The 25,071-nt window shown below is 28.4% G+C and overlaps 1 protein-coding gene across 4 annotated transcripts in view; it reads right to left on the bottom strand.

The window, feature by feature from the left end:
• Positions 1 to 23,709, bottom strand: part of LOC107437100 (cellular tumor antigen p53) — a 39,599-nt gene extending 15,890 nt beyond the window's left edge. The window contains exons 1-8 of one of the 4 annotated variants that reach the window (XM_071186104.2): positions 23,571 to 23,709; positions 20,527 to 20,618; positions 11,027 to 11,066; positions 10,668 to 10,721; positions 9,088 to 9,161; positions 7,646 to 7,727; positions 4,599 to 4,791; positions 1,939 to 2,049 (exon numbers count right to left, since the gene is read on the bottom strand). In XM_071186104.2, coding sequence (XP_071042205.2) covers positions 1,939 to 2,049; positions 4,599 to 4,791; positions 7,646 to 7,727; positions 9,088 to 9,161; positions 10,668 to 10,721; positions 11,027 to 11,066; positions 20,527 to 20,615 — 643 coding nt within the window. In that variant the 5' untranslated portion in view covers positions 20,616 to 20,618; positions 23,571 to 23,709. Of the gene's footprint in view, positions 1 to 1,938; positions 2,050 to 4,598; positions 4,792 to 7,645; positions 7,728 to 9,087; positions 9,162 to 10,667; positions 10,722 to 11,026; positions 11,067 to 20,526; positions 20,619 to 22,475; positions 22,531 to 23,386 lie in introns of those variants that run through there. The other 3 variants (XM_016048996.4, XM_071186105.2, XM_071186106.2) reach the window with 3 other exon arrangements.
• Positions 23,710 to 25,071: the final 1,362 nt, after the last annotated feature.

Raw genomic sequence — 25,071 nt, 5'->3', positions numbered from 1 at the left:
TAAATAACTAAATATCTCTGAAAGAAAAATTTTAAATTTTTATATTAGAATTTTGAGCTTAACAGCTCATGTTACTTTAAATGAACAAATGTAATATGTAATTTTTCAGTGTTAATGTACAATTGCTCTTCTAGTAAAATATAATTATAAAATAATTAATGATGAGTAGATTTAAAGTCATTATGTTTCTAAAAATTCTTCAAATACTACAGACCATCATCATTTCCATACTCAATTTTTAAAATTCATAAATAATTTTTTTTTCATTAATAAAAAAATGCAAATATAGAATAATGCTATGTATGAAGAGTGTTTACAAAGATTCTAACATTTTCAAAATACAATGCTTATATAAAAAATAATATATCAAAAATATTGAAAAATATTCAAATTTCATTTAAAATTTAATCAATGTATATTATTTTATTTAATACTGCATTATAAGCATATTGATTTTCAGCTTCATTCTGTCAAAAAAATGTCGATAAGTATTTTATTCATTATTTATCATTAAATCATTAATAGGTAGTAACGCATACCTTTACTATTTTATATACACATATGTATGTGACATATTTGATGTTTCCAGCCTTTTTAATTTTTCCATTACTTTCAAATATGTTTGAACTGAAAAATACCTGACATTTTTTACGCTCTTAAAAATTTTATTAATTCAATTGGGGGAAAGAAAAAAAAAGGAACATTTTATTAAGTATATTTAATATTAATGTTGTACATTGTATACAAACAAATTAGTGACATTAAATAATGCTTAAGTACGAGATTCCTTCACACATTACTAATATACCATTTTATAATTAAATTTTATTTGCATGTTAAGTTAAAATGTAAAGTAATGTATAAGAATATTCAAAATCTTTCATCTTTCTATTAAGTTAGCATGTTTATAGAAAAGTGGATATTTTTTAAATAGTTATTGATACTTATATGATTAATTAAAAATGAAACATTTTTCATGATTATACCTCATAATAACTTAAAATACTTTTAATTTAGAATGTAAATTATTATTTAACCTTTTTTTTTCCAAATGAAACAGAAAAAAGCCTAGTTTAAACCAAAAAACAGGAAAAATAGTTTTTGAAAAAAAAAGTTTTCTTTTAACCCTGCATTTAGGTATTGCAAAAAATTAATTTAATTAAAAAAGGCAATTCTAAAGCTGATACAAATAATTAAAATCAATGTGTGTGTGTGTGTGTCTCTATCTATATATATTTCTCTTACACGGCGACAAAAAAAGTTTCATTACAACTCCCTAAATGGCAACGCTAGAAAATCGACCAATGATTGCCGCTAAAAATGTAACATGCCAAATCTAGCTGATGTGGCTCAACATATAGCGCTTTTAAAAATGGAAACTGAAATAACCAGAGGGAACTCAAATAATCAATCTCATACTATTAAGCTAGGCAGAAGTGAGTAGTCTTTGTCAATAGATCTCGATTTTAATATTTTGCCGAAAGCGCTTTTTTTTTTTTCTCCACGAGTTTATATATTACAAATTTATTTGACGGTTTTTGATTTATATCACGAATTTATTCTAAGACTTATACTTAAGTTTTTAACAAAGTTGTGAATCATTCATGGTTATTATTTTTTAAAAACATAATGTTTTGTTTATGCAGGTTTTTCCATTGCAATTCGCTTATTTCAATTTTTAATAGACTTAATTATAGCCAAAATTTTAACCCTTTTAAAGAGATATCAGTTTTAGAAATTTTATCTTAAGATTTTATACTATAGCACATTTCTAATAGCAATGCAATTTGGGCATTTGCAATGTACCTAAGTTAGTAGCAAGCGAAGCAAACCATATAAGATTGAGCAGCCCACTAGTATATATATATAGTATATACATTCTCTAGTATATACATCTATAAATGTGTGATTAATATATATATAAAGAGAGAGATTTACTTGGAGGCTTTTCCAAAGGCACCAACACGCTACATCGTCCTGTCACCGAATCCTTAAAATATTTTGCCCCCTGACCTTCAGACCTCAGAATATGCTCACATAGCAAGTCTCCTAAAAACAACAGTTATCATAATTAAAATAACAATTTTATATTAGAACCAAATCAATAAATACAAGACATAAATCTTTAAAAAAAATAACTCTAAACTTGTTTTCTAAACCATATTCTAAAATAAGGAATGTCAACCAATTAGGGTGCTCGTTAATGGTCGCATAACAATTATTTAATGTGAAAATAAAGAAAAATAGCGATAATGCAATGGTGTGCCTCTAAATTTATTCATAAAATAACTTGATAATTTTGAATCCCGAGAATACATTATAGTTACATATGGAACATATATATGTCACATGCAAAGTCTGGCATTAGAGTAGGAAAAGAAAAATAAGTCTGAAAATACCTATCAACTCAAATCATGAAAAAGTAAAAATAAGCAGCATGTGAAAATATATTACACGAAAAGAAATCATTTAAGTTATTTATATGCTTATTTAGTACATTTTTTTTTTACAATATATGTAAATTGACAGTTCAAGAAACTATTATATAAAATCATGATTAAAGAGAAGAAAAAATAACAGAATGAAACAACAAAATAACACAGAAAAGAAATCATTTAAGTTATTTAAATGTTTATTAAGTACATTTTTTTTCTTCACAATATATGTAAATTGACAGTCCAAAAAAATATTATATAAAATCAAGATTAAAGAGAAGAAAATAATAATAGAATGAAACAACAAAATAACACTGAAAAATTAAGAAAAAATAGACAGTTAACATAGCACTTTCCTAAATAATTCCTTCTCTGGAAAATTTCATTGCAATTTATAATATTGTGTACAAATATTTTCTTCGAAGTTTAGAAAATCTCAAACTTGGAAGGTCTCCAAGTTTTAGGTAAATTTAATATTGCATTTTTAACAGTTAGATTTCTAAAATTTAACACCACCATTTGTCAGCAGCAGTCCAAAAAAAGAAGAAAGAAAAAAGGCATAACCTTTAAACCAATTCTATAACACTCCTTGATCTAATAGATATAATAATAATGAAACTGGCATAAAAAGGGGTGTCACACAAGCATTTTTGAACACTATGCCAGAAAATCAAGCAATATGCTTGTAACTTGTATCAAATACTTTAGTTGTTGTTTTTGATAACTGTATTAAATTTCATAAACTTAGAAAATTTGATATGGACAATTTTATAAAGTTTTTTTTTTTTTTTTGGCTTACTTTTTTGCTATAACTTTATAAATATTAAATGGAATTAAACAAAATTTTTGGAGCAATTTAAAATTAATTACAAAATTATTGACTTCAAGTTTTAAAAAAAAATCATGAACACAGGTACAATATACAAAAAATATTTAAGGTAATTCTTTTATACTGCGCATAAGCAGAAAAATTAAAAAAAGTTTTTATATTGTTTTATAGTGAATTGTATATGGCGACTAATGAAACATTTTTGATTAGAATATCTAAAAAATTTAAAAAGATATAAGCAATTTTTTGAGTAGTTTTTGTAATTTTCAAAAGCTGTCTTATGATATAAAATAAAATGTGCGGAAAACCCGACCCATGTGGCAGAATTTTTTTGAGCTATCCGCGACAAAACTCTCTAGCACTAATACCTTTCTGCAAGATATTTTTAATAATAACAAAAAGAAATGTAACTAATTTAAAATAACACAAATGCTGTGTCTACAAAAATAGATATACATATGCAAATTTTTCTTTGAACATGAAAAAATTTTTTATCCTAATATTACGGGTGATATTCTCTCATTTTACTGTGGGAGCAAAATTTATTTCCTTCTTCCCATTTTGTAAATAATCATCACAGTAAAAAAAAATAATTAAAAATCATGAAATACTTAGCAGCAATTGCCGAAAAAAAGATCGGTGATGAAATCATGCCAATCGAACTCCTCAATTGCGTGTTTTTTCTCGAGATTAGGTTGTTGTAATAAATAATATCATATAAAAAATATCGGATTTGAAAACTATGGAGAAATCAATAAAAATAACTGCCAAAAATTTTATAGAATTATTGCCTTCAATTCAAATATTTAAATTTTCCATATTGTTTGAAACACATCGGGATATTTAAAATCCATGTGAAAATCGATATCAATAACTTCCGAAATTACAGTTGAAACATTACATTTATTTACGATGCAATTGGCGTAAATCTAAATGATTATCTAAATGCATAATTCAAATATTAAGTCAAAATTTCTATAGAAAAGAAAAGTAATTTCGTTTCTTCTTTTTTTTTAAAAAAAAAAAAAATTTCTGCAAGAACTCATAAACGTTCTGCGAGAGAATGATGACGTGTCGCTGCAATTCTGCAACAAGGGGCCCCCTAATCATTTTGAGCTTTCTTTGAAATGAAACTGAATGAAACTAGTTACAGATGATTTAAAATAAATTGAGTTTTTTTTAAAAAAAATCATGACAAAGTTGATGATATGTCCGACTTTCAGGAAAAATAAAATCAACTGAGGCATCATTTAATTTCATTGAAAAAATTAAAAAAATGCAAAATATTCTGCAATAAAATATATAAATAAACTTAAAATAATTATAAAAAGTACCTTTTTCGGAATCTGGTCGCCTATGATTGCAGCACCTTTTAACTGCATAGTTAATGTTTTCTGGAGAACAATAAAATAAGGTGGCTCTGACAAAAGATGGCTGAACTAATGCCCCTATGTGTTGATTGACAGAAAAATTAAAGGGGCAAGGAGAATCCAGTCTCACATACAATCTTTTCAGCATGGAGGAATACTGAAATTAAAAAAGAAGTTACAAAAAAGTAAAAAGCATAAAATACAGGTTGAGCTTCATTGAAGAATTCTAAAATAACAAAATTAATAAATTTACATTTTTAATTGAAATAGTTGAATCTCGGGTTAAGCAGTGTTTTCACTAAAGCACGAGAATCTCGCATATTTTTTTCTTTTCTCGCATTTAAAAATTATTACCACGAGAAATTCATGCATTCTATAAATAAAGTTCAAAATTCGCGAATTTCACGCATTTTTTAAAAAGCTTCATTTAGAATAAAATCTGTTTCACTTTTCTTCCTAGGTCTTTCATTATTTTCAACATCTGCCCCGTGATCTAGCTTCCCTATTTACCAGTATTGTTCAGAACCATTTCGAACAACAGAACACAACCACGGAACCCCTTTCAGAACACATTTCTCAGCAACCACGTGTTCACCATAGGTAAGGTTTCTTCATGTAAGACGTTCAAATTTTTTATATGCTAATGTAAGATGGACAAATACCTTGTAAAGGCAAAATCTTCTATGATGATGCACCAAAAATATTCAATGCTTTAAAAAATAGAAGACGTTAGAAATGCATTATAATTAAAGAAAAAAATTTTTTCAAGAGTTTTTGTGTTTTGTTACTTTCTTGAAATCTCACTTAACTTTTTGAAATCTCACCCTGTTTTTGAGAAAGGGTGAGAAATTCTCACCCATTTTTTTCTATGATGAAAACACTGGGTTAAGCATTCGATATTGTCGATAACGAATCAATCCTTTCAAGTTTCTAGTCCATTGAAATATATATCCATCATCATTGCCATAATTTACTTATACTTAAAATTTCACCAATTGTCATTTAACTTATCCACATAATTTCAGCAGATAATATTAAGCCAGACGTTTTTGTTTCACTAGAGCTAAAGAATAAAAATTAAAAAATAAACTTGTACAAAATTCCAATGCACATTTTTTTATTTTATTTAATAATTAAAAAATAGCTTTGAGTAAATAGGAACTTTGGTTAGGACGAAACATTTTTAAATGAATTTATAAAGTTGATTCCAGTTTCTGTAATGTAGAACTAAATAAATGCATATGCTTGATTTCAAATGCTCTTATAACATAGATTAACGCAATTGAAATTAAGTTATTAAAATCTACTGGAATATATTAATTTTTTCTTCTTATAGCACTTTTTTTTTGTTGCAAGAATGAATTTTAAAAGGCTACTGCTTTGAATTCACACTAGAATAAATAAATAAAAAATATCAATAACTTAAACTTTCCTACATTTAAAAATCTGAAAAATTCTGAAAAAATTATTCAACATTTCTTTCACTTAACAAAAATGAATTTGAAACATACATTAAAATCAAGATTAATATGGTTTAAAAAATGACGGAACAAATTTTTTGTATTTATAACATAATATATAAATAAGTAATATCAGAGATACATAACTCATTCAAACACATTTTTTACTGAACGAAAAAATCTCAAATATTTGAAACTAGAAAATTTCGTCAACTTTTAACAATGTTTTAGTGGGTGCCCACATTTTCATTAAGCTACAACAGGACACAATTTATTATACAAATAGTTATTGACCATCTAAAATAATTGGATTTAATTACAAAAATTCAAACAAAAGCAAGAACTTATTGGAATGAAATAGTGGTTGGACACAGCAGATGGACACATGCGACATCAGTTCGTGAATAATCACACAACTCCCCGGTTAAGGTGAAAATGAAAGTAAGAGTATTTTGCTCAAAAATAACTTAATAATTAGCACTCTAGGAAAGTAATAAAATGTTTTCTTATGAGTTTTTAAGGATTCTGAATGCTTTAAGACTTTTTTTTTTAAAAAATTGATCGTAAGTGTCCATAATATATGCGATAAGAAAATTTTTCCACTTAGCATTAAGCTGTGTTAATGCAAGCAGTGAACCACGAAGATACATATTTCAGTGAAAACACTGAACTAAAATCGGCCTTAAAATTTTTAGTGACCTTAAATTCGGCTTGTAACCTTACAAATTTTCCCAAAGACAAATTGGCATGAAATTTGCACCTTTGGTACAACTGAAGAAAAAATAAATTCATTAACAGTTTGATATTTAAAATAGGTTTTATAACTTCTGAACTACATTAAAATTTTGACTTTCTGAAATACTCAAAATGGAATCGATATTTACAAAAAAGGTAATAAATTAGAATAGTAGAACAAAAAAAAAATAAAAAAGATCAATAAACTTAACTAACTAAAAAATTAGAAAAAAAATTAAAAAATTTGAAATTCAAAACATTGATAATTTTTTTTTCCCACTGATATTTTTCTTTTTTTTAATTTTTTTTAACAACAAAAATGAAGGTTTTTGATATGCACTGGAAAAATGCTGTTTTAAATTAAAAATGCTGATATAAAATAGAGCTTTATCAGTATGTCAGAAGAAAAATAAAATGTATTCTAAACTACAAATAAGAATATTGAAAAACATTCCTTAGTTTAGAAATTAAATGTGGAAAATTGCTGCCAAAATAAGAAATAGCAGAATCGGAAGGAGAGAATATCTCAAGTAAAAAAAAAAAGAAATAGTTTTTGTTCTTAACTTTTTTTAACTCCCTATTATTCAGTTCAAAATACAAAGTTCAGATTTAAAAAAAAAAGAGAGATAGAAACAAAAAGAAGTGAAAGAAAACACAAAAGATGGAAAGAAATGTCTAGAAATTTCAGCACCAGTTCAGTTGTGAACCACTGGAAAGACTTATTACAATTTAAAATTGACACAACAATCTTATTTCATTAACAGTTTAAAACAAAAAGCAGCAATATAATAACATGATAAATTTAAATTAGCTTACTACGAATGTTGAGTTTTTAGATGCAACAGCTTCATTGACTGGCACAGTAACTGTAAAATTGAAGAAACCAGGCAAATCCTCCCTATAGCAAAAATAAAATTTTGAATAAAATATTAGTTTTAGAAGAACATGAAAAAAAAGAGATCAACAATTACTTGATAATTTATAAGAGCAATCAGAAAGAAGTTCAGAAACCTCAAGAACGCGCATATACCGGCTCCGTTCAATAAGCTGCTTGAGGCAATGAATGAGTTCCGTATACCTGCATAGCTTGTTAACCAGCGCTACACGCAATAATGTAAGATGCAGGATTAAAATTAAAAACCCTTTGTAACTGAAAGAGGCTTGCATCAGGGTGCTTGCCTTGGAGGAATGTATCCAAGATAGTAAACTGAACTGAAGAGGCACTCTCTGGATCACGTTTTGGCCTAAGCTGATGACATCTATATAATTGGAAGGTCAGAAAGGGGTGCCAGAGGTTTTTCGAGCTCTCAAAGCTGCTGCCACAAATATGGGCCTTGCTATTTATGAAGACACGACAAAATTCATGGAATTTCCGTCCAACTGAAAATTACAGTGCCTCTTTATGCATTAATGGTTATAACTTTGAAAGGGTCAACGAATTCAAATACCTTGGCACTGCTGTTAACGATCAAAACATTCTTAGAGCAGAAATCAACAGTAGAGTCCAAATGGCTAACAAGTATTTCTTTGGACTGAGGAGACAGCTAAGATCGAATCTTCTCAGCCAAAAAACAAAGTTAAAACTCTATAAGACACGCATCCTTTCTGTGCTACTTTATGGAAGTGAAACTTGGACCCTAAATTCAGATATACAGCGGACACTAGAAGATCCTCAGAGCCATTTTTGGTCCAATTCAAGAAAGGGGATGCTGACGAACCTGATTAAACATCGAGCTCTACCGACTCCACAACCAGTCCCAATTTTCACAAATAATCCGCAGTAGTAGGCTGAGATGGCTGGGCCACCTATGCAGAAGCCCTGAAAATAGCGCCATGAGAATAGTCACCTTTAAGAACCCCGAGGGGTCACATCCCAGAGGCAGACCCCCTACTAGACAGCTCAACATCGAAATTGATTTGAAAACCCTTAAGATTAGAAATTGGAAGTGAGTTGCCATGAATAGGATGTGCTCGGGTTAGTCAGCTGTTGAGGCAGCCAAGGCCATTCTTAATCGTATTTGTCAAGACACCCCAGGGTAGGTCAAGGCCTTTGGTTGGAAACTCCTTCAGAACAACCTATTTCTAGATCTATTAATATAGTAATTTTTATTAATAATTATAACATAATTTCAGTATGTTTGTAATTATGCTTTCCTTAAAATAAAAATAAACATTGCATACCGATAAAAAACGAAACTGGATCTTTAACAAGAGGAAATTTTGGTGACCTTTACACAGTAAATTTAAGGATAACTTACGTCGAGGGCAAGGATGACTGTGGCACAAGTGAAGAGGCAGGAATTGTTGACAATGGAAGGCTGGCATTATTTTGCTTTTGAAAAAGAGAAAAAAGTTATTAATAGCCAAAATAACCATTATCAAATTTTAGCATATGAATATAATATAATAAATATAACAAAGAATTAATAAAAAGAATCTTTATAATTTAATATCTTATCGATACTTCATATTATTTTTTTAACACATTTTCTTTCTCCAAATTTAATAAAATTAAAATAGGTTAATGAGCACATCTAAACTATCAGTTGCTATAGAATAGAGAAAAAAAATTTTTTTAAAAATAAGAAAAAAAAGCATGCCTACATTTTAATTTCAAAATTAAAACTACAGTTCAATTTCATTCAGACAATGTTGAAGGGAGGCAATTAGAAAGATTACAAAAAAAAAATAATAATAAATAAATAAAAACACTAAAGCAAATATATCAAAGAATTTTAATCATCAGTAGAAAAATGATTTAGTCAAAGTAATCAGTATTTTTTTACTAAACAGTAAGTTTATACAAAAAAACAAGCGCATACTCGCACAGAAACACTGGTGTACGTATGTGTGTGATACCCTATGATAGATTCAGAAGGAGACGGCGATATTGTTTCAGAACATTACAGGGTTCTAGCAGAAAAATATTTCCCTTGCGAAATAATATTTTGGTTTTCTTTCTTACATAAATTTTTAACTGGGCTGCTTTTTTTCTGCCGGATTATATTCGAAAGATTCCTTTTTCAAGCATCGAAGGGAATAGAAGAGCTTGTGATTTTTCTATTCTCATTTGTGAATTTAAAAAAAATTAAATAATGACAGGCTTCAGCTAGAATTTCAAATAAATATTAAAAAATAACAATAATAAACGAATTCACAAAAATTAAAAAGACAGTTTGTTCTCATTGGAAAAAAAAGAAAAAAAAACATATCTTATATTTTAATAAAATATGACTGACTGGAGATTTGGTTCTAAATTCAGATTTGTAGCAAGCAGATTAATCAATACAGTACATTGATTACTATTCTTTTTCAATTTGGTTAAAATAAAATCAGTCCAATATTTTTAATATATCACGCACATGAAAATTCAAAATCCCACATTTGAAACTCACTTTATCATCACTCATAACTCGTGCCGATTTTTACAACTGTTTTGGCAATTATCGCTCTGAATTTCTATCTTTTTTTGAAATACCAATATCTTTTGAAATTCAATTATTATTATTGATATTCTCTTGATTTTTCTAATGTTTGACAATGTCTTGTAAATGACAGTTGTCTTAATTTCTTAAACAATTCCTTAATTCTTAATCTTATTCTCACTAATTAAAAAAAATAACAAGATTGTGATAATTAACTGTTTAAAATTTTTATTTAATACTGCATATTTCTTTTTTAAAATGAGTTTCTTCTAATTCTTCTACCTGGGTTAGAAAAGACCTATTTTTTCAAGGGCATTTTCTTCCATTCCATTCTGGTACAAAACTTTAAATTTTTTCATAGTATGAACAAAGAATTGTCTACACATTTCTTTAATATTTAATTAAAATCTTACCATCATGGGACCTTGCACTAAGTTCGTTTCTTCAGGGTGTAACGAAATATTAAACTAAAAGTTTTAAAAAAATGTCTACATTATTAATTATAACTTTAGCATATTTGAATAAATACACAATCAAGTACACTAAATAATTTAGACAACTACTGTGTTTAAAAAATAGGAGATATTTTTATTGATTCAATAAAAGCATTTATTGCATGTGTGATGAAATGAGATTTATCAATTCTATAAATTAATAATAAATTTTGCAAAAAAAAATCAACATATTTTTATAGCAGAAATCATCTACACTAACAGAACCAATTATGTGAAAGAAGAAAAAAAATACTTCAGAAATATTTTATAATACTTACGTTTTCACTACAAAGCATATCTCTGAGAACAGCGGGTATGCTAAAAAATATTATAATAAGAAATTAAGGAAACATATTAAAACAAAATTTGAAAAATTCATTTATGAACAATCATTCTAGCTTTGACATCAAGAGTAATGATTTTGTTAATGAGTAAAAAATGAACAAAGTTTTCAGAGAAATCACTTTATTTAAAAAAGGTCAGATAGTCGTAACAGGGCCCGACTTAGCCTAATTGGGGCCCAGGGCAAAAACTTCCTTGGGGGGCCCCTCTGCCTTACTACTTTAGTAATGAAGAACTAAACTTTATAGAGGTATTTAAATTTTCACCTCATTATATATATATATATATATAACAAGAAAATTAACTAGAACCTAAAACAGCTATAAAGCCCCCCCCCCCCAATGGTCAGTCGAAATATCGTCCGGTCCATTTTATTGATTTTCTGACAATTCTATGTCCATCATGCCGAATGTAATTTTCTGATTGTTGATTTTGTCACCTAGATGCGAAAAACCCATATCCTTGCTGACATTATGGCGAAATTTAGCTAAATTTTCGCACTTATGGTGGCTCAATTAGGCCAATCAGAAGCCTGTATTTTTGTAAACAAATCGCATTTTACGATATGTAAAAATACAGTCTTTTGATTGGCCAAACGTGTCCATCGTAATTGCAAAGGTTTAGCTGAATGGATTCAAGAAAGGATTACTTGAAATTTTGGAATACTTGAAACAGAAAGCTTTAACTTAACAGGTACTGTACTAATATTTAATTACAATGTGTCGAAATTGGAAACTATTCATAAACTTAAAGCAAAACGAAAGCTTGGTAGATCTAATTGTGCTAAGTCAATTACGAAAATTGACACATCTGTACAGAATCTCAATTTCGAAGATGAAATTCATCAGAAACAATTATCAGAATATTTACTTGATCTCGAAGAAAAACGAACTGAGCTAAAATCCCTTAATGAGGAACTAATCATAATTAAAAACTCTATGGAATATGATGAAAACATAGGTGACTCCAAAATGAAAATTAAAATGTTGTTAACAAAGTTCAAAATAAAAGAATCAGTTTCCACTAATAATGTTATGGTTCCAAATGTTAATGATAGGAAAAATATTCCGATTCCTACAAATTTGCCTAAACTTAACATTCCAACTTCTAATGGTGATTCAACTACATTTTTAGAATTTTGTAATAGTTTCAGTAGCGCTATAGATTTTAATGAATCATTAAGTAGCAGGTTTTGCTTTAACAGAAAAAAATTATAAATCGTGTTTAACCTGACTAAAAGATAGATATGGAAAATTCAGTAGATTTAATTAATTTTGTAAACAAACTCTTGGAAATCGAACCAGTTAAATATTCTTCAAATATTCACAGGCATTTGTATGATGAAAGTGAAATCAGTACAAGAAATTTACAACCTATGCATCAGATAAATTTCGTTATTTATTAATTCCGATTTTATTAAAACAATTGCCTCATAACTTAATAAAATATCATGGAAAAAGAGATCATAATAAATCGGGCGATATCAGTGAATTAATGATATTCAGAAAATTTGAAATTGAATTTCGAGAAGCAGCTAATGCAGTTTCTGCGATTTCTATTAAAACTCACAAACCAGCTAGATCAAAAAACGAAATTAGATATACTAAAAACAAAAATATTCCTACATCAGCCACTTTAAATACAATTGTTAAAAATTCTTGCATTTTTTGTAATTCATACAGGGTTAAAATGCAAAAACCTTTACTGATGAACAGAATCGTTTTAAATTAAAAAAGGAAGGACGCTGTTACAAATGTTTTTATAAAAACCATTTGCAAAATCAGTGTAAAGTTGAAATCAAACGTTGTGAAATAAGTCAAAGTTTTCAACATAATTTATTGTTTTGCCCAAAGTTAAAAAATAACAATTTATTACAAACTTCTCCTCCAAATAACACCGAAACTATTCAAATTCAAGAAAATCAAGTGGTAATGTCTTCTGTTTTTAAACCTCACCTCATCAATATTTAATTAATAGTACTTTATTGCAAACTGCTATAATTAACAGCTCTAATACTTACTTCATGATTCTGCTCCAAAGGATTTGGCTAAAGCATTAAACATGAAAAAGTTTAAGAAAGGAAAAACTTTTTGTTTACATATTTTCAAATGGAAATCCTTTGGAAAAGGAATAAGGAATGTGTTAATATCACATTACACAGAAGGTCTCCCCCTACACGAGTATAAACATTGAAGCCTTAGTTACTGAGGAAATTTAGAATTTGATCCCCAATTAATAGAAACTTTACTTTCTCTAGGATTTAAAATTGCTGATTCATGGGATGATAAGAAACCCATTCAAATATTGTTAGGTGCTGATTTCTCATATTCCACTTTAAAGGGTGAGTTATTGAAAATAGGCAATAAATTATTCCTTCAGCTGATGTTGTTTGGAGATTCTTTAGTAGGACAGGTGTCAGATGGTCTTTTTAAGGGTGTGGCTTCCTGTTTAAACATTAGTAGCACTTTAGCTGATTCAGCTGCAAATGATTTGTCATGTGTATGGAATATTGAATTAAAAATGAACTCCAATCATCTTATTAATTTTGAAAACAAGTTGCAGTTTGAAATTGGAAGATATGAGGCACTGCATTTGTGGAAATCTGAGACTGCTGGTGAAAATTTATGCAATAATTTTGAGATCACTGAAAAAAGATTTTGTTTACTAGAAAGGAGGTTTAACACTGAGGAATCTTTATTGGAAAGATATAATGATGTTATGAAAGAACAATTAAAAGAAGGGATTATCAAATTTGTAATTCTAATTGTTTTGTGGGCTATACAATGTGGCATAGGGATGTTTTTAAAGAAAATTCTTCCAGTACAAAAACAAGAATAGTTCATGATGCCAGTAGTAAACACGGAAATAATTTAAGTTTTAACTAATGTCTTATTTCCGGCGATAATTTAACTGCTAATCTTGTAGAAATAATTTTAAAATTTCGGGAACATAAAATCAGATTTTGCGGAGATATTGCTCGAGCGTTATTTTTACAAATACAAGTTTCGGAATTTGATAGAAATTATTTATGTTTTGTCTATTATAAGGATTGCGATAAATCTCAACTCCCTACAATGTTTCATTTTAATAGACACTGTTTTGGAGTCACTTATTCGCCTTTTGTTTTGGCAGCAACTATCAAAACTCATATTAAAGCTTATAAAAATGCGCATCCTTTTGCATATGAAATGCTGAATAATTTCCTCTATGTTGATGACCTCTTTTATGGAAGTTCTTCTGTAGAAGAAGCCTTTCAGTTATCAACAGATGCTGTTTCTATTTTAAAGGATGCAAATATGACAATGAAAAAATTTGACACAAACTTGAAAGAACTTAAAAATTTATGGAAACACTAATTCCAAAATAGGAATTAATGAAGATCCTGATTCTCATTTAAAAGTTTAGGATTTAAATGGAATAATGAAAATGATATTCTTGAACTTGATTTAAGGTATTCATTATCAAATTTATATGCAAATAAATGCACTAAACGGAATGTTCTTCATATTGCCTCCAAAATATTTTATTCATCTGGATTTATTTCCCCCATTTTGATTCGTGTTAAATGCATTTTACAAGAATTATGGCAACTTGGAATTGATTGGGACGATGAGTTTAGTGGTGAATTAAAAGACCAATGGATTATATAGTGCAATGAAATTAATGAACTTAAGAACTTGAATATTCCTCGATATTATTTTCCCGAATTAAATTTAGTAGAAAAAGACATGCAACTACACATGTTTTCCGATGCTTCACTGAAGTCCTTTGAAGCTGTAGCATACTTCAGGAACAAAACATCTGGAAGTACTTTTAGTACTAGTTTTGTAATTTCTAAGTCCAGAGTAACAACCCTTAAGAAATTAACTCTACCCAGATTGGAGCTAATGGGAGCTATCATAGCTGCAAGAATAGTGAAACATCTCAAGGAACTATTTAAAAATCTTGATTTAATATCTTTATGGTGTGACTCTACGATTGTGCTGCACTGGCTCAGCGTCCAAATGGAAGCAATTTGTGTCTAATAGGGTCACAGAAATCCAAGCAATCACAGATCCTAGTGTTTGGAGTCATTGCATTGGCAAGGATAACACAGCAGATCTCTTGACATGGGGAATTTCTTGCAAGGACCTGATTTCTTCAAGAAAATGGTGGCATGGACCCGAATGGTTAAGTAACTCAGAAGACACATGGTCATGTACTCAAAAGTCTGAAATTGAAGAGTTGGAATCCGAATACAGACCGAAAGTTTTGGTTTCCTCAACAATTGTGTGTGCCAAGTTAATAGATCCTGATAGATATAGCAGTTTAAGAAAACTATTTAGAGTAACTGCTTGGGTACTCCGTTTCCTCCACCTGTTAAAAACAAATCTTCAACCAAAGGGTCCCCTTACTTCCGATGAACTTAACAGAGCAGAACTATTTTAGAGAAAACTTGTTCAAAATGAAGCGTTCCATGAAGATAAAAATAACTTGATTGCAAAGAAACCTCTTTCCAAAGACTCAAAACTGCTTTGCTTAAATCCATTTCTTGATCAAGAAGGTGTCTTATGCGTCACTGGACGCTTAGGCAAGACTGATTTATCAATGAATGAAAAACATCTTGTGATACTTCCAGCTAAATCCAAATTAACAGAGCTGTTAATTTCGGATTCCCATAAAAGAGTCTTCCATTCCAGTGTCTCTAACACATTAGTGCAAGCGAGAGAAAAATACTGGATTTTAAAGGCTAGACAAACAGTAAAATCACTACTCAGGAAATGTGTAATCTGTAGAAGATTAAATTCTTCTCCTGGAGACCAAGTTGTAGCACTGCTGCCAGCTGAACGAGTGGAGCAATCTTCTCAGTTTTCCGTCATTGGAGTGGACTTTTCTGGTCCTCTCTTTGTTAAAAACAATGAAAGTAAACAATACATCCTATTCATTACATGCGCAGTGACATGAAGTGTTTCATCTTGAGGTAGTGGGATATTTTTCAACAGATACTTTTCTCTTAGCCTTTGGCCGTTTCATTGCTCGATGTGGTTTACCATCGATAGTGTTTTCTGATTATGTGCATACCTTTAAACGTGCTGAATTGGAAATAAAATTGATGAGGTCAATTTTGAATGATAGAAAGATAAAAGTATTTTGTGCCTATAATTGTATTAAATGGAAATACATCGTTGAGACAGATGCCTAGTGGGGCGGTTTTTACGAACGCATGGCTAGATCTGTACAAGTTGCTCTTCGGAAATCCCTAGGTAAATCCTCCTTGACTATTAAACAATTGCTTATTGTTCTTTTCGAAATTGAGGCAATGATAAATTCTGGCCCAATAACTTATGTTGGAAGTGATGCAGAAGAGCCAAATGTCTTAACACCGGCTCACTTTCTTTTAGGTAAAAGAATAACATCTTTACCCCCGGTAAGACTTCACCTTGATACAAACCTCTCTTCTAGAAAAAACCTAATTAGACCTTACTATTAATGAGAAATTTTTGGTCTTGTTGGAAAAATGAATATCTTACAAATTTAAGATATATTAATTCAAATTTAGTTAAGGCAAGAGTAATATCCCTCCATTTAAGATTAACGATATTGTTTTAATTAAAGAAGATCATTTACCTAGAAATTAGGTAGAATAATTCAATTGTTTCCTGGAAGAGATGGCAAGGTGAGGGCTTGCAAGGTAAAAACTGAATCTTCAGTTATTAAACGCCCTGTACAATTTGCAAACTAAAGTTCAAATTTATTAAAAATATCATTTGAAATAATTAATTGGCATATCATAATGTTATTGATGTGTTTTAAAAAAAAAATTTTTATAAATAAATATCTAGAATTGCATTTTTTAAATTGTATAATATTTAGTTAATGCAAATGTTTTAACTAATAATTTCTTGATTTAGTGTATTAAATGTTGTTTGTTAAACAATATTTTTCTTGATAACTTACATTGAAATTTACTGGTTATATTTCTGAACTGAATATGCAGTGAAATTTAGATATTTGATTACTACTTCATTATTCTTATATATATATATTATTATTCTCGCATTTGTATATGAAAAAAGGGTTTTATTATCTTGAATGTTTAATATTGTTCTCTAGAATATTATTCAGAATTTGTGCGGAAATTTCACCTAAAAATTTTATTTTTTTAAAAGTTTTATGTTTACAATTAGAGCATAAAATTAAGATTTGTTTTGTTGTATTTTTGAATTAAGATCTAAAATTTGAATGTTGATGTTACAAAACTTTTTGAATATTATAGTCTATATTGAATAATTGTGTGAGTATAATGAATAATTTAATAATTCGCTTCAAAATTAATTAGGGTTAAGATTTTCTAAATTTAATAGAATTTATTTGCAATTTGAAATATTGTAATTGAAAATTATCTTTAATCGAACTTTTTTTTTAATGGTATATTATATTGTATTCTTAACAATTTTGATGAACGTATGATACGAATTAATTCTTTTCGGCGGAGCCAATCTGTCGCCAATCAAAATAATTTTTGTTAGTTGTTCTGGATACACTTACGCCGGAGAGAGCACCTCTTGGAAGCTCCTGTTGTTTTTTTATTTGTCATGTTTTGTTGTTTTCGTTTTCAGTCTAATTGTTAATTTTATTGTTACGTTTTGTTAATAAATATATAAGCACATATTGATTGTTTATTCTTACTGGCTGGAGCATCCAATGGTAGAGATATATTGCGTAATACACACATCCGAAACTCTAAATAAATTTTCTAACAGCAAACACAGTTACTATACAGAGCAGCGATTTTATACCACAAAGCTACTAATTAATTATTCAACAAAACATGAAAAAAATCAAGCCTATAACACCAATGAAATTTTTTTCTATATTTTATAGGATTTTTTTTACATATATGTTCGTAATAAACAATAGTAATTTTTATACAAATTATTAAATCACATTAAGTTATACATCCTAAGATGAAAGCTTTTTCCCACTGAATTAAATATTTAATTTTTCAAGAAATTCTTAAAGGAATTTTGGAAACTTGTTTATTTCATTTCTTTTTGAAAGGTATTTTTTAACTTTAAAATAATATTCTTAAGCATTTATCAAAAGAAAAATTTAGAAATTAAAAAAATAAATGCATATAATCAAGGGTCTGCCCAGGCCGAATTTACTACCGTTTAGCGGTACCTTCACAAATTCAACTTTAGGAAAAACGGTACTTTCACAAAATACTTTTTCTTAAAATTTTATTTTTGCATCCCTTAAGAAACGATAAATTCATATTTTTACCATATTTTTGTGTTGATTTTTAATATAATTTTAAATTTTTCACAAATTAATTCTAAAATTTCACAAAATAGGTACCTCTCAGAAAAACCTAGACAGACCCCTGATAATGATGCTCATCAGATTGGACAAAATCCTCGAATATAACAAGACGCTACTATATGAAATGAAAATTTAAAAATATACAAATTTAACATTTCGTTGAAAGCTCTAATGCTACCTGAAACCTAAATCTACTTTATTTAGCAAAGAAGAAAAACTTGCATTATTTTAATGAAAAATAATCAGATATCTTAACCTTTTTTTTTACTCGTTAAGAATACAATAAAATTTTTCACGAATTCAAAAGCATTCATTTCTTTTTGACGGTTCCCACACCATCTTTTTTTTACTTTCAATAACTCAATTTTGTGTATTTTTCGGGACCCTTGAGAATCGTAATAAAATAATTGCACTAAATAAATAATTCACACGCATTTTGTAGCTACAAAACAAATGTTTTACAGCATTACCTTTATGTATTTCTGTTTTATACAAATTCTAAACGCCAATGATAATAAAATATTACTTTAAATGGATAACCAACAAGATTAAATACAATAAAATGCTAAAAAATATCGGTTTTCAAGGTGAACTGTATATAGATAGTAAAGTGTTCGAATAAGTTGCTTCGAGAAAGAAGCTACCAAAACAGGGAGTAGTAAAAAAAAATTTAATTTTTTTAAAGCTACATGCTTCAATTAGTTTTACTTTTTTAGATTGACTAAAAATGGAGTAAAATAAAGGTAAAAAAATATTTAAATATATTTACGCCACAAAAAGTTATAACAGTTAAAATATTGGTAAAATTTGAAAATTTTCAAGTTTCAACTCCATATAATTAAGAATGCATTAAATATGCTTCAATTATATAAATAATTTTCGAAAATATGCCTCAATTATATAAATAATTTTCGAAAGTGTTTTTGTATATCTTTAATTTGTGGCAACTAGAAGGCGCAAGCTATAGTTAATTGTTAAAAATTGTAAAAAAAATACACCAAAAACATTTCTTTTTACAACCTTTAGTGACCTTGTGATAATAACTTGCCTTTTCACCCATTTTACCAAGTCCAACATTCTTACTTTTAAGATATTTAAATTACTTGGTGGCACTTTGTTTGCGCTAAGAGCTGTGAGTCATTGCAATTTCCACACACATAGTGCAAAAATGCTGAAATTTTCCTGCAACACTGAGTTTATGGGGGGCCATAAAAAATGAACAACTCAACTTTGGGCAAAAAATTTTAGATCTTGTCTTTTTACAGAGGAATTTTTTGGAGGAAATCTGAGATGGCATGAACAGTGGGTGATTGCGGGGCCCCAACTCAAAAATCCTGAAAATTTCTTGAGTAAAATTATTCAAAAAATTAATATCTTTATAAATTTAAATCATTGAAATTTTCAAACCATGATATTCTAAATGAATTATATGCAGCATAATTTAAATGAACAATTATGTGCAAGTTTTCTTTTATCTCTAATCACATTTATTCTACCAGAAAAAATATTTACAAATAAAAGTGATGCCAAGTATAAATTCTAGCACTAATATTTTTATATAAAATTTACAAGAATTTTTATATATAAACAGGGGTCTGTCCAGGCCTAATTTACTACCGTTTAGCGGTACCTTCACAAATTCAATTTTAGGAAGAACGGTAGTTTCACAAATTCAACTTTAGGAAAAACGGTAGTTTCACAAAATACTTTTTCTTAAAATTTTATTTTTGCATCCCTTAGGAAACGATAAATCCATATTTTGACCATATTTTTGTGTTGATTTTTTAATATAATTTTTAATTTTTCACAAATTATGTCGAAATTTTCACAAAATAGGTACCTCTCAGAAATACCTAGACAGACCCCTGATAAATGTGATTGACGATTTCTGGAAACTTTTTGATTGCGATTAGCGAAAAATCCGAATTTTTTCCGGAGCACTATCACCCCATAATATCAGGTGTGACAGTTTCTCAGATTCCTGCTCTTAAGGGCTTTAAAAAAAGAAAGTAAGTACCTTTTTAAAACGCTACCCACCCTGCAGAGTTTTAGACATGCTGTTGAGCAAATGTCAACACCGTGATCTTAAAAGGGGATTTAAAAATATAAAAAAAAGGAAATTTCAACTTACTTGTTCCAACCATATAGAAAAGTCTCTTGGGACAGAGGCAGCTCTTGGGAGGAGCCAACCTCTTGAACAGAATCGTCAGCAGACATCATGAACTGAAAAATAAATAATATTAAAATATTTTAGTATTTGAAAAATAAGATTGATAAGATAAGATAAAAGCTAATATTAATATGATAATCTTAGAACAGAGTTCAAACTGGGATCATAATCCTTTTAGCAGCTTCAAATATAAAAAATAGTCACAAAAATAATTTCTAGATGCATATAGTAGTTGTTAAAGTCATCACTCTGTTATGTTAAATATATTTTTTCAATATTGATAGTTTAATAACATAAAATAATCCATATATATACACACATATAAAGCTTCATCTTTTTAATTTTCTATAAATCCTTTTCTTAATTTATTATTCAAATCGAAAAGCTCTTTCTCACACATTAATATCCACATCCTGTCCTATAATCTATTTTTAGTTCAAGTATGCATTATATGATGAACATTCTAAAGTTTTCCCTCTTTCTAACTTGTGAGAATCCCGGGACATATTTTAACAGACCAATTATAATACCTAAGATTTCCCTTAATCTGTAATACATAACATTTTACGGATTTATTTTGCAAGATTTTCCCTAACTTTTGTTGAGGAGCACAGTGATTTCGTGTCACTTGGACAGTCATTCTCTCATAATGATGAGTAAATAAAAACAATTAATTTGCTCTTTTTAAAATCATGTGCCTGTTTGTCCTGCTCGCAAGACTGCCACTATTACATAGATAGATGCTGACACTTATAAAATAGGATGTGTAATAAAAATCTAATTTAACACGTTCACGCCGGTGTTGCGTCTGAAAGCGGGACGGAAAAGAGAAAATACTGGTAGAAGAACTATTTCAATATTAGATAGTATTCGGGAAGAGTTAATCTATTCTCAACAATAACAATTCACTGTAAGTAAATTTATCACGGCGAAGAAGAAATTCAATATAAAAATTGCTTCCGTTAAAAACGATTGGTAGTCATGGATTTTTATTATTCCCGGAAAAAAACTAAAAAATTAAATTTATTTGTTTCCAGTTTTTACTCCGGTGCTCCGCCCGATGAGACAATCTGGCGTGACCCACTGGTGGGTCACCCCGGCGTGAGTGTGTTAAAAGATATAAAAGCATTTAACTTAATTTGTTAAAGATGCACATTTCATGTGGATGTTCTCAGAAATTCTGAAAAAATAAAAAAAAGCTATATTCAGGGTCTGTCTAGGTACCTATTTTGTGAAAATTAAAAATTATATAAAAAATCAGCACAAAAATATGGATTTATCGTTTCCTATGAGATACAAAAATAAAATTCAAAGAAAAAGTATTTTGTGAAACTACTGTTTTTTGTATACTAATACTTTAAAAAATTTGCTTGATTTACTAATGCAAAATTAACTAAATATTGAAATATATCTTCAAGAATTATAAACTAGAATCAAATGAAAAAAAATTTGAGTTTACTAAAACCAATCAACCATACATCTTTTACTATCGACATAAAACTTTCAATCTTTTTTTGCATCGATTTTTTCCATCGTATTTCTGCCAAAAATACAATCGAAACACGTGGATTTAAGATAGTACTGGTATAAAGCAAGTGTGTCAAAAATTGTTTATTTAAATGTGAAATTTAAATTATATGTGTTGAAATAATATCAACTGAGAAATTGCCAGAATTTTAAAAACTGTGTAATTCAGTAGGAGTCAAAAAATTCATTAAAGAGTCAAAAAAACGATAAGGTATTGAATTAAGTTTCGCATATAATTAAACTTTATAAAAAACATCAAGATTAGTTTTTTTTTAAAAATGTGAAAATTCGTACCAATGAACTATCAAAAGATCAATTGAAAAACTGCATGAATTAATGAGAATATTGGCAATAAGGCAATAAATAAGCGTGTCAAAGAATACCTTATATCCACAATTTGAATTTCACGTGCCGTAATAATATCTGTATGTTTCCACACTGTAATAACAACTGAGCAATGAAAGACATCACAATTTTCAAAAAAAAACAAAGCAAAACTTCAGAGCAATAATTACCATAAAAATAATTAAAACAAAACATATATTTACGAGATAATCGGCGCAAGTTGTGAGCAAAAAAGTGAATACTCAAGGATATGCAGGATTTAAAATTTTTATGTGTGTAATTATTTTTAGAAAATATATTGGATTGATTGTATTTCCACCAAATAAAAAACAAAGTAGAATATTATTTTTCTACAAATCTGAATTTATAATAAAATCCTCATTCAGATTAATTTTATTAAAATGTTAAATACGGTGTACTTTAAAATATAAATATATATGAATGAAAAAACATGATTTCTAAAACGAAACAATCTTTCCAACTTTCGCTTATTTCGGTTTTTTTTTTCTTCTTATATTTGGTAATAGAAATTTTAACTGAAACCAGTCATTATCGAGGGGATATTATCGAATTTTTTTTTTATTCTTTAATAGGAATCTAAGAATCAAGAGCATTTCTTTAACATCCGACTCCCGCGAAAAGAAACTTATGACAAATGTACAAAGTTTTGTTTTACAATATACGCTGTTATATAATAATTCTTCAGAATAAAAATCTTTGGAAAATACATCTTTTGACATCCTTTTGATCCTTCGAATAAAAATCTTTTGATGTCCACACTAACATTTTTTTTTATTTCATTATTCCTTATTTGTTCTCAAATAAGAATGGAAGATCACGAACATTTCTTTCCCGTCCGATGTGCGAAAAAGGCATCTTTTAAATATAATTTCAGAAAAAAAGAAATTCTGAATATTTCTGAAGAAAAATAAACCAATTTTTTTTTTACTTCCTAATGGAAAATTCTGTCAGGAAGAATGTCGCCGTGATTCTGTAACAGGGCTTAAGAATATCATAAACTTATCAATACACATTGTATCATATAAACTAAATATTCGGAAATAAATGACGCATAAACAAATAAGCCTTAATAGAATAAGAAGCTTCAAAAGATAAAGCCAAAAAAATCATACTTTTGTAAAGGTTTGTCGGATAAACACGACGTTTAAATTTGTCAAAACCTGTGCCTTTACATTTGTGGTCCGAAACAAAGAAAAAAGTAGGGAGCATCGGAACTAGCCAATCACAATTATCATATTACATGATGCCAGCTCTTATTTAATAACTTCAAGGACAGGTATATGTCATATATTGTTAGCTTATGGCTTGCGTAGAGAATTGAGCCATAAACATTATTTGTGCTGCCATCTTATGGACTTAAAAATAGATAGAAACTCACCCTTGTTTCAATTCACCTTCTCTGATAATTGATTTGTTTGCTATAATTAAGATGGTTTTTGAGCATTTCAAAATGAAATATTCTTGAAAAAATTAAAAAACAATCTCTCTCTTTTTTAAAAAAATCAATAGTAAATAATTGTTCCTAAATTCTTATTTATATTTGATGGGAGAGTCAGTGTTTAATGGCCTCCACTCCACTCTTCTGAGTCATGCACTGAATTTTCAGTCCCATATTATATGCTATTCCCTTATATACTTACTATTCCCTTATAATAATTTTTTATTTTCTTCCCTTTTAATAATTTTTTATTCTTCATTTTACTATAATAATATCATTATACGTTTTTTTCAATTAAATAAATTATACTGTCAAATGTAAATAAAAAGCTATAAGTAAGAGTATTTTAGCTTTTCCATTCCTCAATTTAAAAAACAAAGAGAATCCAGAAACTAAATCTATCTGATTTTTCTATTTATATTCGTCACAAGAGCAGTTAAAATTTATTCGCCAATTTATCACCGTAAAAGCCTGTAATTTTAGTTTGTTCCTTGGTGGTGGATTAGTGTCAGGCTTATTAAAAGCAAGCTCAGTCTGTACAGTTTATAAGAGCGATTGGTTTTTGACTCTACATTTCAAATCAATTGATTTCAGTTTATTTTCCTCCTTACACGAGAAATAAGATGTAAGGAAGAAATAATAAAGTAAAGTTAGAATAATTTATCTCTGACTGCTCACTTGCTTGATATCAGTTTTCATTTCTATGTAGCGAATGCAAAAATGAAAAATATTCATTGGTTTGGGGGGCAAAATATCAATATACATACACACATTGTTTTTTATGAATTTTATTACAAAACCAACACATTTTCATATAAGTTTCTTTCACGCATAAAAAAATAATTTAAAATAAAATTAATATTATAAATAATTGCCTTAAAAATATTTTTTGCATTTTTTAAAAAATTGCTTTTAAGTTTGCTTATTTCTGCCAGAAATAACTAGCCCTGTTTGACTAGCTTTTGAAACTACATTAATGAAACAATGGAGTGGGTGTTGCATTAATCAGGGTTTGTAAACACCAAGCAAAGCTTCAAATGTGGTAGAAACATTAAGCTAGAAAATTTATTATATTTTTACCTACCAGAATAGTTTCATTGCTTATGGTTAATGTATCTTTCGACTCTGAATTTTTTTTTTTCCTATTAAAGCTGAAACTAAGAAATAGTCAGATT

This window comes from Parasteatoda tepidariorum, chromosome 9 (assembly GCF_982258835.1).
Source record: "Parasteatoda tepidariorum strain Cologne lab strain chromosome 9, Ptep-v5.0, whole genome shotgun sequence".
Taxonomy (NCBI): domain Eukaryota; kingdom Metazoa; phylum Arthropoda; class Arachnida; order Araneae; family Theridiidae; genus Parasteatoda; species Parasteatoda tepidariorum.
This window is presented reverse-complemented; position numbering and strand designations above follow the sequence as displayed.